The sequence below is a fragment of the Atractosteus spatula genome, chromosome 7 (genome assembly GCF_055471065.1).
Source record: "Atractosteus spatula isolate fAtrSpa1 chromosome 7, fAtrSpa1.hap1, whole genome shotgun sequence".
Lineage (NCBI taxonomy): Eukaryota > Metazoa > Chordata > Actinopteri > Semionotiformes > Lepisosteidae > Atractosteus > Atractosteus spatula.
This window is the reverse complement of record NC_142712.1, coordinates 4384041-4401856: the sequence shown is the minus strand read 5'-3', so window position 1 is coordinate 4401856 and position 17816 is coordinate 4384041. Positions and strand designations below refer to the sequence as shown.

The 17816-nt window shown below is 46.6% G+C and overlaps 1 protein-coding gene across 1 annotated transcript; it reads left to right on the top strand.

Moving 5' to 3' along the window:
- Window positions 1–4765: 4765 nt before the first annotated feature.
- casr (calcium sensing receptor) lies at window positions 4766–14779 on the top strand. Its single transcript, XM_088921498.1, has 6 exons — window positions 4766–4950; window positions 8771–9077; window positions 10704–11543; window positions 12216–12446; window positions 13018–13141; window positions 13371–14779. The coding sequence occupies exons 1-6, from the start codon at window positions 4766–4768 to the stop codon at window positions 14777–14779; spliced, it is 3096 nt and encodes a 1031-aa protein (XP_088777624.1).
- The last annotated feature ends 3037 nt before the right edge of the window (window positions 14780–17816 follow it).

The window sequence follows — 17816 nt, the reverse complement described above, 5'->3', positions numbered from 1 at the left end:
GATGATCATCTGAACAGAAGTTGAACAGAAATAATGGCAAGCTAGTTGCGGAGTGATTGCATATGGTTCTGTGTGCTGAAACCTGTACTCTTGAAGTAGAATGTAGGAGAATGGACTCTCGGGGAGGGGGCAGGAGAAAGGAGTTGAAACCTAAACAAGCAAAGTGGATCATTCATTAACACTGGAGATTCATTAGCAGATGTAGAGCTCATCTGGAACAGAAATCGGGAGAGACAGTCCTCCTTCAGGACCAGGGTTGGAAACCACTGGAGTAGCCTATATCTGGAGAGCTTTGTAGCTCCTGTCACCTACTGATATCATAAGTCATGTAACCAAGACAGGCTCACTTCGTACATTGCCCTGATATCAGCAGGGGCTAATGGCTGTGTGATGCAGAAGGCCGGAGATTCACGTGTAGCCATGACGATCTCTGGCAGCGAGCGGAGATTTTATCCCTAATATGATGGGTAAAGTAAATACTCACCTGTGTCTGTTTCATCATTACCTAATGCAGTGGGGAGTGCGAGTCGCAATAAATACTGTTACTTGGGTAACGCAAAGTTGGACCCAATCCCCTGTTGTGGTAGCCTGTGTATTTAGGAAAGAAATGTTTTTTTTTTAACTTATTTACCACACTGTAAAACTCCACAGGGGAGCTGAAAAGTTGTAAGTTAATTACAAAACCAGTTGTTACGTCCTTTTCGGGGGGGAAAGAAAGAGGGATACATAAATATTTGTCATCTCTGACCGGGACAAGAAGAAGACTCAGGTGATTCATTTGAAGTGAATGCGTGTGTGTGCTTCAGGTGGCCGGCTTGCTTTATTGGCTGGTTTTGTGATGGGGGCACTGGATCTCCCCGCTGAAGGTTCTCCTGGGTTACATCGTGTGCTGCTCGGCCTCACTAGTGTGGCTCCAGAGTAGTTATGAGATCCACTGAGCCCTGGCTGTGAGCGCACAGCGGAATAGCCGTGCACCCCGGGGCTGTGTGTATAATGCCGTGTGTGCTGTTGTTACAAGGTGCTGGAATAACGTCTGATCCAGTAACAGGCTGTTCTCACCAGTTTAATGTGTTAAACACACGGGGCGGAGGGAGGGGGGCAGCCCTCTCCCCCACCCCCTCCCCTCACGGCAGCACTCAGACATGGATTGTGATTTCCACAAGACACAGGACAGCACGCCAGGACCAGCTCAGCAGGCGATCGCCTTTTCCTGCGCGCCTCGGGGGGAAGATCCCTCCTTCCGCGCCAGCGAAGACAGCGCGTCTCATCCCCCGGCCGCCGGCTTGTCTTGCAAAGCTGACTTCGTCGAAATGCGCTGAAGAGCCAGCCTGCGCTCGGGCATCGTCTTCGGTTAATGTGTAACCGAGGTTACCGCTGAGCTGCCCTTTGCTGAAAGATACCGTGAGAAGAATTAATGCTGGAAGTGAACGAAATTGATGCCACAATCCTAACACTATAAACATAGAAGGCTCCTGTATTACTCGTGTCGTATCATTTGGGAGCATTTTATTGAGGTAAGGTTATTTCTCACTGTGATTCCACTTTCACCGCACGAAAACCTATTAAAACTTCCTGATTATTCTTGAAATATTATTATAATTAGTTGCCTAGGGTAACTAGAGAATTCTCAGAGTCTTTACTGAAGGACTGAACTAAAGCTATTTGCCCGAATTGCTTGTATGTCGTGTGAAAAATGAAAGTTTAATTACTGCTACAGCTTCAGAGATTTTGGCTAGTGGTTACAATTATAAACCAGCACCTTAAAGGCAAGAATGGAAACTTTTATGAACTAATTGTTTGAACTTTTGAAAAAAAAAATCTTTTGTAGTGTGTTTTTAATTCTGCTCTCCAGATATAGTTTTGTCTCACTCTGTCCGAGACAAAGTATGAACAAAACCTACGAATTATAACCCTGAAATCGATTTCCTCAAAATTAAGTTTATAATGCTTCATATTTTCTGTGTCGAATGAACAGCCAGTTTTTGTTTTCACAGCGCCGAAATTATTTACAAAGTGCTCAATAATTTGCATTGGGCAGCTAGCATTTTCTAAAGGATATCTGGATATTTTGCGTCTTTGTTGAGCCTTCTGAATTTTCTTGGCTCGTGCCCAACGTGGACGTTCTACAAGCTTCAGCACGAATTTCACGTCTTTAGTCAGAAACAGTGTAAGACTCGGGGTGTATTTTGACTTTTCCTGTTTCGTGAATACGTAGTGGACGGGGCTTCGGCACCTGAAGGTATTGCTACCGCATCGATTTTGCTCCTCGGGTTTGGTCCCAGATCAGCTGTCAGTATACCGGCGTATCGTGCCCACACCCCGTCTCAACACGGGCTGCTCCTGTCCTCTCCCGATAAGCCCCAGTCCACCAGGGGTTCTGGTCTGCAGTTAAACTGACGCTTTCTAAAGACTTGGAACGCTTTCACTCTGATCCATTCAAAAATGATCTGTCAAAATAAGTCATCCTGAAGGTCTCAAATGTTTCCTTCAACACGTTGTGTTCCAGTCTTGAGAAAATGATGGCTGAGGGCTCTCCAGTTCCAGCAGTGGCGACGGCCGTCTTATTACTTTAATTATTTGCACAACCTCAAATGGAGCTTTTAAGCAAATGTATTTCCGTTTAAAAATAGGAATACCTTACTTATCTACTTTCCTGTTATCTGTTAATCTTGTCGAACATACATTTTCCAGAGCTATAATAACAATAAATATTAGGCAGTGGGACAATTAAATGAACCTATATCGAGACTCTGAGTTGATCTATTTGCCTTCAAAGATATATTTGAATAGATATGTGTATAATCACCAGAGTCTGAAAGACCAGACGAGACAGCTGGCGCAGCTCTTGCAATAGGGTGCAGCTTATACTGCCATTGGTTTCTGCAAGCCATCAACAAGATGAAACACACGGCTTGGATCAAGTCCAGAACAGCGCTATATAAGTGTAAAGAATTATTATTATTTATTAGGTCTTCCTCCGACTCTACTGTACGTTTGTAAATACTAAGTGTAAGCTGTTTGAAGGAAGTATGCACGTCCATTCTTCCTATTCTGTAGCATTTCTTTGATCATGATTCAGACAGATGACAAAATACACACGCTGCCTGCGCCAGAGCTGTCCTGTGCTGTTTCTCCATGTCTGTGTACCGTGGGCTGTCCAGACGGCGTGTGTGTGCACGGCAGGTTTCACCCTGCATTCAACAGCAACCGAGAACGTTCATTTTATACTGTAAAACACTTAACATCGCTTCTTTTTTTTATATTCTGTCAACTCTACCCTGAATACATCGGATGTGAGTTTCCGCTGTCTTTGCAACATACATGTCGGCACGTAAAGTATCTGCCAAAGCACGCTCTGTTCCCTGACAGGATTAGGGTGCTAAAATGTTCTGCAATGACCTAAGCATTCAGTAGTTTCTTCTACTCAGAAACCGGAAAAATTAGAGCTCAAAACGAATTAATAAATGTTTCAGGTGTAAATGATTAACAGGTGAATATACAATCTGTGTTGGTTTAAAAAATCAAGCTACTGTTCTACCTAGAGGAGAAGGACAAAAGGAGTGTCATATCTATAATACATATTCTCCGTTTTTTGCATGATAAAATGTCCCTTTTGGAAAGACGTCTTCTATAATAACACCATGAATGTATTGATGAAGTGACTGCAGCAGTCTGGCTGTGCTCTACGCATTCTGCCGCATACATGTGGTGTGCGATCGGTAATTGGCAACGGTAATCAACCTCTGTACAATCTGTGTTCAATCTTTTTTCCAGCATCACAAGTGGCAAGGCTCAGTTCATTAGCACACTCCTGCCCCTGCATTTTTCCAACGCAATTAGTCCCTCTCTGCAGGTCAATGAGACGTGGCAGGGCGCGAATCACACCAGCGCCCGGGTGATGGCAGAGGCCTGGTGTGGAATAAGGCTACAGGGATGTGACTGCCTCTCGGAGCACCGATCGTTGTCCTTCGCCGCCCCCCTCCCTGCCCCCACGTGGGGCTCCACTAAGGGACAGGCACGTCTCTTGCACCAGAGGCTTTCACAGGCCTCATGGCTTCTCAACGCTGTTCAGATAAAACAAAGACCGGTGCCCACCCCTTGATATGGACTCCAGGGACATGTGGGGCTCAGTCTCTGCTGTCTGACTGTGTCTTACTTCTCCACGGTAGATACTGTAAATAGGTGTGAGCATTTGCTGAGTCCCTTTTCATAATGTGATAAAAAATGTTTGGAAATATACATAACACAGGATAAAAAAAAAACAAGATGAACAACATGTAGAAGAAAAACACTTCACTAGGCAGCAACATTGCGAGCGGATCTCAGTATAATACGGTATAAGTTAAGGTCACTGAACATCAGTAATGCCATTTCCGGATTAATCTCTGAACTCTGATCATGGAGCAAGTAATTGTTTTCTCTTCTGACGTGTCTCCACTTTAACAAGGGCCCTGGAGACAAAGGGCCCTAAGCAGTGCAGGTAATTTCCTGTGCGAGACTGATTAATGCCGCACTGTGATTGTGTCCCGTGCTCTGTAGGTAACGGTAATGAGGACAGTCCCAACATGACGCCTGGCCAGTGCTGTTTGGGAGCGGGGGTGTGGAGTGGGCCTTCGGGGACGAGTCTAGATGGGCAGCCGCTCCTCGAGTGACCCGTCTTTGGTGTGGCCGCCTGAGCGGTATGGACAAGGGCCCCAGAAGCCCGAGCCCTGACAAGTAACCTCTGAGTTTCCCGAGAAGCCTGAAGCTGCTGGACCCGACGACCATGAAAGTCTACCTGTCCTACCTGGTCCTGCTGGGGTCCAGCTGCGTCATCTCCACCTACGGCCCCCACCAGCGGGCGCAGAAGAAAGGAGACATCATCCTGGGGGGGCTCTTCCCCATTCACTTCGGCGTGGCGTCCAAGGACCAGGACCTCGCCACCAGGCCCGAGTCCACCGAGTGCGTGAGGTAGGCCGCTGCCCTGTCCTGCCTGCGCAGTACGCTCGAGCTCTGAAACCACGCAGTGGGAAGGTCGGGGACGACGCCTGCATGGTCTTTACCTCGTGTTTTTGAAGCGCAGTGAATTGGTAGAAGCGCTTCTGCCTCTACAGCCGCCTAGCCGGCTGGGGGCGCAACAGAGTGGGTATGATGTCGGGCTCAGAACCGACGGGTCGGGCGGGGGTTTGAATCCCACTGTTGTTATACCTTGAGTGAGGTGCTGTACCCCAGGGGCTCCAGTCTACTTGGCTGTACCAGTGGGGACCTGCCCTGCTCGAGTTGGAGGTTAATCTCTGCAATAGACCATTGTCCCATCCAGGGGGGGAGACAGATGAGCTGTATGTAGGTTGCAGACACACTGTCCCTGATCAGGACTCTCTATTCTTGTCCCAGTTCAGTTCCAAAAACGACTGGAAATGAGGCGGGCCATTATCGATGCAATGTCAAAAGGTCATTGATAACTCGCAGCCACTAAGCTTTCTTCCTAAGCCCTGATGAAATGCCTTGGCTTCATTCAGGATCAGCACAGAGATCGTGAAAGGGAAGAGTTAAGCAATGGAGAAATCAATTCGATACTTTATTGCCACAGCAACCCGCTGCACGGAATCTGGTTTGGTGAGCTCATAGAATTAAAAGATATCAATCTTAGAGCCAATAACAAACAGCTTCCTTCCAACACATCTACACATACTGTACCATCCTAACACACCCCAGTAATTAGATAAATTAACAGTGAGACCAGATGAAATAACAGTGAAAAGCAGAAGCTGAGGTAACTCTAAACTGTCCAGTCTTCAATCATGGTGCTGATGACGTTTCAGAAACCACTCGTTGTTTTATAGTTTCTTCAGGATGGACTTTTGGCCATCTGCTCCTTTGATCAGAGCTCACAGGATGACTGGACTGCATGAGTCATCACAGATTTCGAAACAGTCATTCGTGAAATCGCATGAACTGAGACTCAGTAATAAAAAAATATAAGATTCAAGAAATATATTTAAAATATATTTAAGGTCCTGCTTAAACATGATACAAGCTAAACACAGACTATAGATAATTTAGAGACGTTAGAGTATTCAAGTGTTATTTGACACTGGAATGCTTTGTAACAGAATGTTTTAAAATTAAAATTTTGCTAATGCTAGGTATTTTTTCTTTCCTCGTGTTTTTGAGCGTATTGAGGGTCACTTTCTTCAAAGACCCACATAACCCAAAGAGACAGAAACTGCACTTTCAGTTGCCTGTTCAATTTTCTTGCATTCATAAACCTACACTTCCTTTTTATGATGCTAAACTCAGAAAACTCTGTCAACTGGTAGCACGTTTTAAATTCTTGTTCACACCTCCCCGCGCAGCTCACTCTGAGATGACAGAAGATCCTAGGTGTTTTCCACGCTGCGGTGTGGTCCGGATAGAGTTTGTTGGAAATGGTGAGTGTAAGGTGCAGTAGAAACCACAGAGGCTTCCAAGTAAGATTTTATATGAGCATCTGAAATCATCATCAGTCTGAGCGAGTAATTCAGTTAAGCAGATGAATTGAGAACCTCGGAGACGAGAGGGGAGGAAGTATTGAGTGGTCCTACAGTCTGTGAGTGATGGGTCTAAACTTACAGTCTTGTTCCCAGGGGATGTGGCTCCTTGTTTCTCTGCAGCCCCGAATCATACTTTTATTGTGGGATTTCAGAAGAAGCCTATCTTCAATAAAATTTTACCAGGGGAAAAAAAGGCATATCCATAGTGATCCGCTCAGTATCTCATTTTTTTTGTTATTGTCACGGTTTCCTGCAACTGCAGAAATTCTAATGTAAGCAATTATTTTGGGTAGGGAGAGGAAGAGAATCAGGATTGTACGATTTTGTTTATTTCCGGATGCCAAAAGTAATTCCTTGTTTGAAAACAAAAAAATCTAAAAAAGCCTCTTCTAATTTGTGCACAGGTTCTGGTTTTGTTTGAGGCTTTTCCCAAGAAACACCTGCAGATCTTCGTGTCCTGTGTGTCAAACATCAGTACGTAGTAATTTCTCAGTTTGCTGAGTAGTGTTCCTCCTTGCTCTGTTAGCCAGAAAATGCGTGACTGAAACATAGGGATGGACATTTACTATCTATTATGTATTGATAACAGTAGCACTGAAAAACAGAGCCCTCAGCGAGCCCCCAGTGTTGGGAAGTGACTACAGGAGGTTCACTGATCAGTAAGGGGATGAGCAAATGAGGAGATCTCTGGATTATTTTGTCTAGCAGGTTTTCCAGTTTTTGTTTTCAGGCACACCCCCAATTTGGAGGTGCCAGTTGTGTGTTACTCATGTACTGGCACCCAATTACAATCGCTGTGGCTGCACACAGGGGAGAGTGAGGAAATGTAGTTGAACAGAGAGAGCCGCTCATCTTTCAGTGCATCATGGGCTTTGCCAAACCCTACTGGAGGTCCTGCACCAATCAGAGCAGAGGTGTGTCCCTCCTGCCTGCAAGAGCCTGGTAGGCCACAGGGGGCGCTGTGTCGCTGAGGGCTGAGACAGCCCTGGCTGGCTTATCTCATCCTACCCCCAGCACAGCCCGGCCACTTGTGCACATGACCCGGGTTCGAACCCACAACCATAGACCTCAACCTGTACTTGAGCAAAAACCATTCCCAGCTCAGCCACTCAAGAGTCCACCTACAGTACTACAATTCTGTTGCTTTCAACTTGACAAAAAACAGTTTAATGCACTTACTGGGTGGTAAGTTAATAGACAGCCCTCCAGAAACAGCCTCTCTCCTAAATTCACAAGATCATTCTGTTCTTCAGCTTTGCTGTCACAAAGCACAAAGTGGTTTTGCGATCGTGCATTTCGTACAAGGTATCTATAACAGTAAGATGAGGAATCCATGTATAGACTTTTGTTTAGCATGGTCCAGGTCTTTAGTCTGAATCTCTGAGGGTTCAGGCAGTTTGACTGCATTGGAATTTCTATTTGTCAGGTTTCTGTCCAGTGTTAGGAGCTGAACCGTTACCACTGTGCTGTTACCACCCTCTTTTTCTCACCAGATAACCAAATATGTTCTGACTTTCCCCTTGAAGCTTTTACAAACATGTCCCTCCATCTCTTCTTGTAATCTCTCACAGCCTCACCCTATCTTTGTAAAGTGCAACAGGTTCAACATCGGGCACCACCTGAATATCAATATCATGCTCACTCCTGGTGTTTTCTCTCTGTGGGAAACAGACATTTCCTGTTCCATAGAAAAACAGATGTTGCAGCGGTTTACAGTACGCCGTGCAGGAGACAGAGGCAGGGCACGAGTGGAAAACTGTCGGCCAGTCCTGCCTCATCTACCTTACACAAGAGAAAACCCTTTCATGGCATTGCCTCATATCAGTAACTTGATGTGAAAGCAGTAGGCAGGGTAAGACCAGGTTTAGAGGCAGACGTTTGTGCTTCCAGCAGTCAACAGCTGAGGAAAGGGATTGTATTGCCAAGGGCCAGCTCCCTGGGGTTGTACCAGAGATGGACGGGAGAGGTTCTGGTACAGGTTAGCTGCTTGTCCCAATGGAGCAAGGTGGGTCAGGTCCTTTCTTGCTTCCTGCCTGTTGTTCAGGTTTGAAAGTGGGAAACAGAATCCAGGTGAGATGTACAGTAGCTGCTGTCTGTTCCCCAGGGTCTCGCCTCTTGCACACCTTGCAACACCCATCCTTTCCTCCAGCTCTCCAGCTTGACTGACCCCCTCAGCACCCCCCCCCACCTGTAGCACCAGATACCCATCTCTCCGAGCCCCAACCACAGAGCAACACGTTGTGGCTGTCCCTGCGCAGGTATAACTTCCGGGGGTTTCGCTGGCTGCAGGCCATGATCTTCGCCATAGAGGAGATCAACAACAGCAGCACTCTCCTGCCCAACATCACGCTGGGGTACCGCATCTTCGACACCTGCAACACCGTGTCCAAGGCCCTGGAGGCCACCCTCAGCTTCGTGGCGCAGAACAAGATCGACTCGCTCAACCTGGATGAGTTCTGTAACTGCTCGGAGCACATCCCCTCCACTATCGCGGTGGTGGGCGCCACTGGGTCGGGGGTGTCAACTGCTGTGGCCAACCTGCTGGGCCTCTTCTACATCCCGCAGGTGAGTGGCGGGGGTAGCTGTGCCCAGTAATAGTACTAACGATCTTAGACTACGTGCTGCTCATTGGTGGGTTCGTGATCATGTCTGTGCTCATTAGTAGATTGGTCCCTCTGACATGTAACGAAGCCTGACTGGACGTTACTTGCCATTATTTTATTGGCCAACAGCTCTAGAAAGGTAGCAGTGTGGCAAGGGCAGGAGGTTGAGGAGGAGTTGTTCAACAGAGACATGTCAGCCGCAGACTGCGTCTGCCTCGTTACTCTGCTGAATGTATCCCTCACTCCCCCCTCCTGAAGAAAACAAGATGGACACAGATAACGGAAGTAATAATCAAGTCTGTAGTTGTTTTTTTGGACAATGTATTATTGTGTTGTTGATGTTCAACTTAATAAATTAGGTATGAGCTAGCTCTCCAGGCCCCTTTAAAGAAGGCACACTACACTAATTGCTGTTAATGTAATCATTTATCCTATTAGCTGGCTTCAAATAGAGAACAATAAAGAGCAACTAACAGATACTGTAGGTCTGCATAATGAAATATGCTTTACCATCCATTTATATGATAGTCATCATTAGACATCTAATAAATGCAATGCGCCATTACATTTCTTCTGAACACACACGTTTTGGAATACTATTTCATTTTGTATCTTACACTTGATGTTTTTTGAACATGTAGCTGCAGGTGGAGAGATAATAGCTGTATCCTAAGGTTATACGTGAATGGAAGGCATGTTGTTCCTTCATAGATTTACAACTATATAGAAATGGAACACTTAGATCTTGTGAGTCAGCTGTGTCTTTTTTCCTCGGGGCCAGAGGAGTTAACTCTCAGAGAGGCAGCCGCCTTCTTGTGGCTCTTGGAAGTATGGAAGGAGGTATCTGGCCTTGTCGTTGATGCCCTGGCTTCTTTCAAGAAACAACTGGATGAAATCCTGGGATCGATTAAGTACTCTCTACCAAATGGGCTTGTTGGACCAAATGGCCTCTTCTCGTTTGTAACTGTTCCTATGTGTTTGCACTGAGGTCTTTCCTGGAGCAGATCTGGCATCTGCAGCCAGGCAAAACCAGAGCAGACTGCAAGCTGCGAGCTTAGCCCACTCTAGTGCATCTAGAACCAGCTTATGATTTATCGGCAAGTCTCCTCTCGCATGTGACGAGAGACACTGTGCAGTTCTGTCTTCACACTGTGAGAGCGGGGTAAAAAAATAAATTTACAGGGTAAAAAATAAATTTGGACAGCTGTCTATCAGAAATCTATTGTATGCAACCAACCTGTAGTATTTGCAGTTTAATGTCATAGAGTTTGAAGGGGATTTCCGTGAAAAATATGAAAACTATCCTACATTTAAAAAAGCTATGTAGCAATAAGCATGTTTCATACGGTATAAATAATACAGCATAGCAAAATGTACAAATACTTCCAGGTTGTGTATACATCTCTTTTCCAGTGTCTTACATTAAGACAAAACATGGCAAACCAAAAAATATATAGTTCAATTTACATGTTTTTGATATTATTTTTTGAACCTGCTTTGTAGCTCCACAGCTCTCAGAACAAAAAGTATGCCACCTGTCCAAATCGCCCAGGGCTCTTACCTTGCAGTGTTTTCTGCCTTGTTGAAGGTCAGCTACGCGTCTTCCAGTCGCCTGCTGAGCAACAAGAACCAGTACAAGTCCTTCATGAGGACCATTCCCACAGACGAGCACCAGGCCACCGCCATGGCCGATATCATTGACTTCTTTCAGTGGAACTGGGTGATAGCTGTGGCCTCAGACGATGACTATGGCCGGCCTGGCATTGAGAAGTTTGAGAAGGAGGTGGAGGACAGGGACATCTGCATCCACCTGAATGAGCTCATTTCTCAGTACTTCGAGGAGGAGCGCATCCAGGGAATCGTGGACCGTATCCAGGAGTCCAAAGCCAAGGTCATTGCGGTCTTCGCCAGCGGCCCAGACATGGAGCCTCTTATCAAGGAGATCGTGAAGAGGAACATCACCGACCGCATCTGGCTGGCCAGCGAGGCCTGGGCCAGCTCCTCCCTGATCGCAAAGCCGGAGTTCTTCCACGTGGTCGGGGGCACCATCGGCTTCGCCCTCAGAGCCGGGCAGATCCCCGGCTTCAGGAACTTCCTGCAGCAGGTGCAGCCCAAGAAGTCCGTACATAACGAGTTTGTCAGGGAGTTCTGGCAAGAAACCTTCAACTGCTATCTGGAAGACAGCCCCAGAAACCCCTCGAGGGGAAACGGCAGTGCAAACGTCAGACCGCCTTGTACAGGGGAGGAGGACATCAACAGCGTTGAGACTCCCTACCTGGACTACACTCACCTGCGCATCTCCTACAACGTGTATGTTGCTGTCTACTCCATCGCCCATGCCCTCCAGGACATCCTCACCTGCACTCCAGGGAAGGGGCTATTCACCAATGGCTCTTGTGCTGACATCAAGAAAGTGGAAGCGTGGCAGGTGAGACATGGAGTTCACTCTGGGTCAAATCTGGTCCAGGCTTCTTTGAAGGCACGGTCTCAGTTTTGCATGTTGTAAGTCACCTTTATAAGCATTGCCTTTAGCTGGGAGGTATATCTTAATAGATTAAGACTTTAATCTTAAGGTTTCTTGATAATTAGAACCTTCGTGAAAAATCAAATACTCCTCCTCAGTAGTCAAGTGCCTGAAACGCGAGGCTGAGAACTTTAGATTTTCCCATGAACCAGACTGGCCCACACAGGGGTCTCCTGCTGTGTCTCTGTCCCTCTCTGTTGCGTCTCTTGTTCAGGGGTATTGAAACAATTTAGAAGAGGGGTGAAGGAGCTCTGAGCTTGTTTTGTTTGTTTATCTGAACATTGGCTTTATTTTAAAAAACAACATATGCCGAGGAAGAAATATGCAAACAGTGCTAACCCTGTTAACAAGCCTGTTTCATTTCACTCTCATAGAATACTAGAGTATTTTCACTCAAACACTGGGCAGAATGTGGGGTTTTGCTTTGCCGGGTGGTTGAAATCTTCACACTTTTCAGATTGTGGTTCATTATTTGGATTTGAATTATATTCAGTTGATGTTATTCCATTGATTTTGACTGGAAATGCATTGCAAATAAAAAAAAAGGGCTAAGGGCTAAGATCTGATTCTTTACAGGTTCTTAAGCAGCTCAGACACTTGAACTTCACCAACAGCATGGGGGAGCAGGTGGACTTCGACGAGAGTGGAGACCTGCTGGGTAACTACACCATTGTGAACTGGCACCGGTCCCTGGAGGACGGCTCTGTTGTCTTCGAGGAAATCGGCCACTACAACATGCATGCTGAGAAAGGCTCTCGCCTCTTCATCGATAAGTCCAAGATACTGTGGAACGGCTACAGTAAAGTCGTAGGTGCCCTTCAATCACTTTGTTGAATGTTTAGATAACTGGGAAATGACTCACCCTGTCAGATTGTGTCCTCAGAGGCTTTGGCCCCATATTCGTATATCTCAGAGCGTTACTGCATTGTTCCGCTCGTTATAGAAGAGTTCTCTGAGTGAATTGTATCAGAGAGGATTCTTGTCTGATAGGAGAATAGAGGATTAGGCCATTTCTCGATACTTCTTCTTGAAGCATCTAGAAGTGGCTGATTTATCTAAATTACTGTAGAAGACCAGTCGTTTAAAAACATCTGTATTGCTGAAACATCTGTGACAAGGATCAATAATGCAAGCACTGTCTCTTTGACAAATTCCTAATACAAGAAATTGTATATGGCCAGTAAAGTGATCTTATCTTCTTTCCATTCTATTTAACTAGCAGCTGTATTTGAATGTCGAGCTGATACAGGACTACCTGTGGACCTTATTCCTCTCTTTATCTTTCTGCACGCCAGGATTCCTTCAGGTATAAGGGTGTGAGGAAGATGAGTGTTACTTTTCAGGCTTTGACGTTCTCCAGTTTTCTTCCATGATTTAGGTCCCATTTTCAAATTGCAGTGAAGACTGTGAGCCGGGAACCCGAAAAGGGATCATCGATGGCGAGCCGACGTGTTGCTTTGAGTGTAAGCAGTGCTCTGATGGGGAGTTCAGCGATCACAAAGGTGAGGAGATGCCGCGGAAAGGAAGACAATAAAGCGTATCAAGCTCTCCATGTACTGCGAAAAGCCTGTGTTCGTTCTCAAAGCAAAATCTATTTAAATAACATCAGCTACAAGTGCATCAGCGTTTTCATTGTTTTGATAGCCTCAGAAACTCTGTATTCAACATATCCTTCAAAGCAAGCTTTTTTTTTTATTAAGAAAATACACTTTCTGTTTGTTTGTGTTTCAGATGCGAGTGTGTGCACCAAGTGCCCCAACAACTCGTGGTCCAATGAAAACCATACGTCCTGTCTTCTCAAGGAGATCGAGTTTCTCTCGTGGACCGAACCCTTTGGGATTGCGCTGACCCTGTTCGCGGTGCTGGGGGTTTTCCTGACCTCCTTTGTCCTGGGGGTCTTTGTGAAGTTCCGCAACACTCCCATTGTGAAGGCCACCAACAGGGAGCTCTCCTACCTCCTGCTGTTCTCTCTCATCTGCTGCTTCTCCAGCTCTCTGATCTTCATTGGGGAGCCCCAGGACTGGACCTGCCGGCTCCGGCAGCCGGCCTTCGGGATCAGCTTTGTGCTCTGCATCTCCTGCATCCTGGTCAAGACCAACCGGGTGCTGCTGGTCTTCGAAGCCAAGATCCCCACCAGCCTTCATCGCAAGTGGTGGGGGCTGAACCTGCAGTTCCTCCTGGTCTTCATGTGCACATTCGTGCAGATCATGATCTGCGTGGTCTGGCTCTACAACGCACCACCCGAGAGCTACAGCAACCATGACATGGACGAGATCATTTTCATCACCTGCAATGAGGGCTCCCTCATGGCACTGGGGTTCCTCATCGGGTACACCTGCCTGCTGGCCGCGGTCTGCTTCTTCTTTGCCTTCAAGTCCCGCAAACTGCCAGAGAACTTCAACGAGGCCAAGTTCATCACCTTCAGCATGCTTATCTTCTTCATCGTCTGGATCTCCTTCATCCCTGCCTACGTCAGCACCTATGGCAAGTTTGTGTCGGCCGTGGAGGTCATCGCCATCTTGGCCTCCAGCTTCGGGCTCCTGGCCTGCATCTTCTTCAACAAGGTCTACATCATCCTCTTCAAGCCGTCCAGGAACACGATCGAGGAGGTGCGCTGCAGCACCGCGGCTCACGCCTTCAAGGTGGCGGCCCGGGCGACGCTGCGGCGCAGCGCCGTCTCGCGCAAGAGGTCCAACAGCGTCGGCGGCTCCTCGGTGTCCACACCGTCGTCCTCCATCAGCTTCAAGAGCAACGAGGACCAGGACCTCCCCCCGGCGGGGCCGCAGAGGGCTTGCAAGCAGACGGTGAGCTTCGGCAGCGGCAAGGTGATGCTCTCTCTCAGCTTCGAGGAGCCCCGGAAGAATTCCGTGGCCGTCAGGTACAGCCGGAGGAAGAGCTCCCTGGAGGGCAAGGACAGCGGCGACAGCCTGATGAGACACAAGGCCCTGCTGCCCCTGCAGAACAGCGAAGCCCGGAGCGACCCCAGCTTCAGGACAGCCGGCAGCAACCCCTCCCAGGAAGCCGCCGGCGGGAGGAAGCGGGAGGAGGGCAGCACCGCTGACGATGCCGTGCCCTTCCCTTCCGCGAACTCTGCCGGCTTTGGGGCCAACGCGTTCACGGAGAACTCCAGCAACTCTTAACGACCTCTCGCGACGCTCTCCGCGCCCAACCCCCACCCCTTCCCAGTGCTCTCAGAAGTAGGCTGAGGCCGCCTGTGCTGAAACTGAGGGGAGCTCCTTTGCGACGCTCACGTTAGAATCACTTTTGTAACCTGGAGCTGAATGTCTAGCACTCTGAGCATCAGACCAAGTTTATCTCCTGCTCCTGCCGGGATGCGGACCTTTGCTATATCTGTGTGCGAGCTGACCCTTCCAATTGTTCTGCAACTCTTTGCCTCTGCTTTTTATCGAGGAGAAAAAGTACTAAATACTACAAGCACTAAGATCTACTGAGAAAGGCCCAATTAAAAACATGCGAAACGATTACACAAAAATGGTAACCCAGTTTTAGGGAGATGTTACCACTCTAATTACAAGAATACATTTTTCCTTATTCGTGTTTATATAAAACAAATGAATCTTAAATTCTTAAACTAATGCGACACTGCTGTTGTGCTTTTCCAAGGTCATTTGTGTGAGCTTTTCTGAACTGGGGTTTCAAGGGTCTGCTTAAAACACTTTTTTAAGATGATAAATCAATACTCTCCATAAATAAGTATATTTAGCATTTAAGGTTATTAAGGTATTTAACAATCAAAATTACTAGCTATAATAAAGTGCACATCAGTATCCATGTTTTTCAAATCTATTTTCATTCACCGAAATTTAGAATGATAGTTGCTTTGCATTAGTCACTTCTACTGATGTTCTACACATTGTTCAAAACAGCTTTTTTGAGTAATTAAGCCCCTCACATACTATAATTTTAATTGGTACTGTAACATTATTGGTACTGAAAGAGGACAGAGGGTGAATTATGAAGGGACTTTTTCGTAACATTTATCAAGTATTTTCTACATAAAAAATACCTGTTAAGGATTGTCCTTTTCTCCTTTTCTGTCAGTGCATGGTATACAGACAACAGATGAAATAATGCAAACTTTTCGAATTTAGGCAGTTTACATTTGTGTGCCTGGTTTTTATCGTGATAAAGACCACAGACAAAATTACTCCAAAAACGAACATTGTATCAACCCATCAATTCACCAATCAATCAGTCTTCATTTGCTATAGCACCCTTTGCAACAGTTGACCACAGAGGGCTTTACAGAATTATATTGTACAGCACCTGCTGACCATGTGGGAATAGCAGAGACACATCAACAGGTCTCAGGTCCAATGATAACCCCCCCCCCCCCCCCAGGCAAGAGTAGCGGCACATTAATAATGCTGGGTCATTGGCGATCTTTGCAATGCCCAAGGCTGGGATACTGCTGTCCTCAGGCTGTTGCCAAGGCTATCTAAGAGAGGTTGCTAAGGTGTCCCGTGTCTGCCATCTTGGGGCCAGCATGTATCCGGTAAGTAAAACTGTGCACATTGTTCAACAGCAGACCCGTTTGACCTGTACCATTCTCTTGGATACAGTGACGTCAGTGAATCTACAAGAACATTTTAATCTTTCATCTCTTTCCTGTACAGTTTTTGGGGACACTAAGCATAATTTTAGTTTTCCAGAAATGTAGGGTAATTGAATATATAGGGGCTAGCACTGCAGCGTACCGTGCATTCTCGGGTTAGGTGTTCCTGTTCTAGATTAGTCTTCACTGCTTGAGAAAAAATTGCGCTTCTGTTAATGCTAGGGACGTTTTATAATAGTCTGTATGGATCTAAATGTATTTTCATGTCATTATGAAAGCAGTTAATTACTTATTCAACGCGGGCCCTGTTGTTGTACGTAAACTTTAAATCTTTGGGCTTGATGTCAAATGTAACCCCTGTACGAAAGATTAAACAACTTTGTTTTAAAAGAAATGTCCTCTTGGAGTTTAGCTTATTCTGGATAATAATTCTATCTGCAGTACAATTACATGAAAAGAACACCACTCTGTGCTACACATAACTTTATTTTAGATAGAGCTACTACTCTCCTGGACTGACGTCTGTCTGTGTCGATGCTTGTCCGTTTTGCCTCCATCATCTCGCGGCTTTGTCCAGCACAGGGTCGCTGGGTAGCCAGGGCCTATCCCGGCAAACTGTCTGTGTTTAGCAAACATAAAAACTGGTACTTGAAAACACCACTTTTTTTCCGGTGGGTCGGGAAATGGTGGTGGTGTCTGTGATCTGTTTTTCACACGCTGCTCCACTTTCCGGGGGGGTTGTGTGAGGTGCCTGGTTTTCCTCCCACCCGGACCCTCAATTACCGCGCCGAGGGTCTCATTAACCGCCCAATTGGACGAGCAGAAGTCTCCAGAGAGGCTCGCTGGCCTCGGCCCTTGAGGGTCACAGCTCCGGCTCCTGGAATCACGCGTCTCTCCGGGCACCCCCTGCTGGGCCCGGTGGGTATGATTGAAACTCCAGCAACAACCTGGGAGCTGCCGAGCCCATTCAGCACAGGCGCCGACAGTCGAGGAAGAGATCAGGGCTACACGCACACGCACACGCACACGCACTTCAAAGCTGATTTCTTCCTGCCGACCGAGGGAGTGGGATTTCCCAACGGCGATTCCAGAATAAACACGATGACGGTGGTTCACGTTGGATGGTGCGAGTAGGGCGGCAAACGGATTATCTGGCTGACTTTATTGTAACCATTGCTAGCTTGGAGAATAAGCAGTTTAACCACTGTTTCTCCTAAGTATAGTGACCATATGTAGGAACAGTCATAGACTGCTCCCCCAGAATTACATTTAATCCGACATTATTCCTTTTATTTTGCCAGCTAAATCCGGCCAGGTTATACATTTATACAGCAGAACATTTTACGGAATTTGTACCATCATCCGCATGCACAGAAAGTGTAAAGAGAAATGATTTTTAAAAACATTTTTTTTAAGTGATGAAAAGAAAGTCCACATTATAGGCACCTCGCTCAATCAAACTGACCTCTGCACGGGTCCCAGCTCGGCAATTGGTCTGCAGCTAGCTAGCAGCTTAATTATTGTAATTACAGCGATTCCTCTAATCGGTCATTCGTAGATCTCTACAGTGAGATGGACTCAAAAGACTGCACTAATCGGAA

Coding starts and splice junctions, on each gene's coding strand:
- casr (XM_088921498.1), top strand. CDS start 4,766: ATGAAAGTCTACCTGTCCTACCTGGTCCTGCTGGGGTCCAGCTGCGTC. Junction 9,078..10,703: donor GCCTCTTCTACATCCCGCAG/GTGAGTGGCGGG, acceptor GCCTTGTTGAAG/GTCAGCTACGCGTCTTCCAG. Junction 12,447..13,017: donor GGAACGGCTACAGTAAAGTC/GTAGGTGCCCTT, acceptor TCCATGATTTAG/GTCCCATTTTCAAATTGCAG.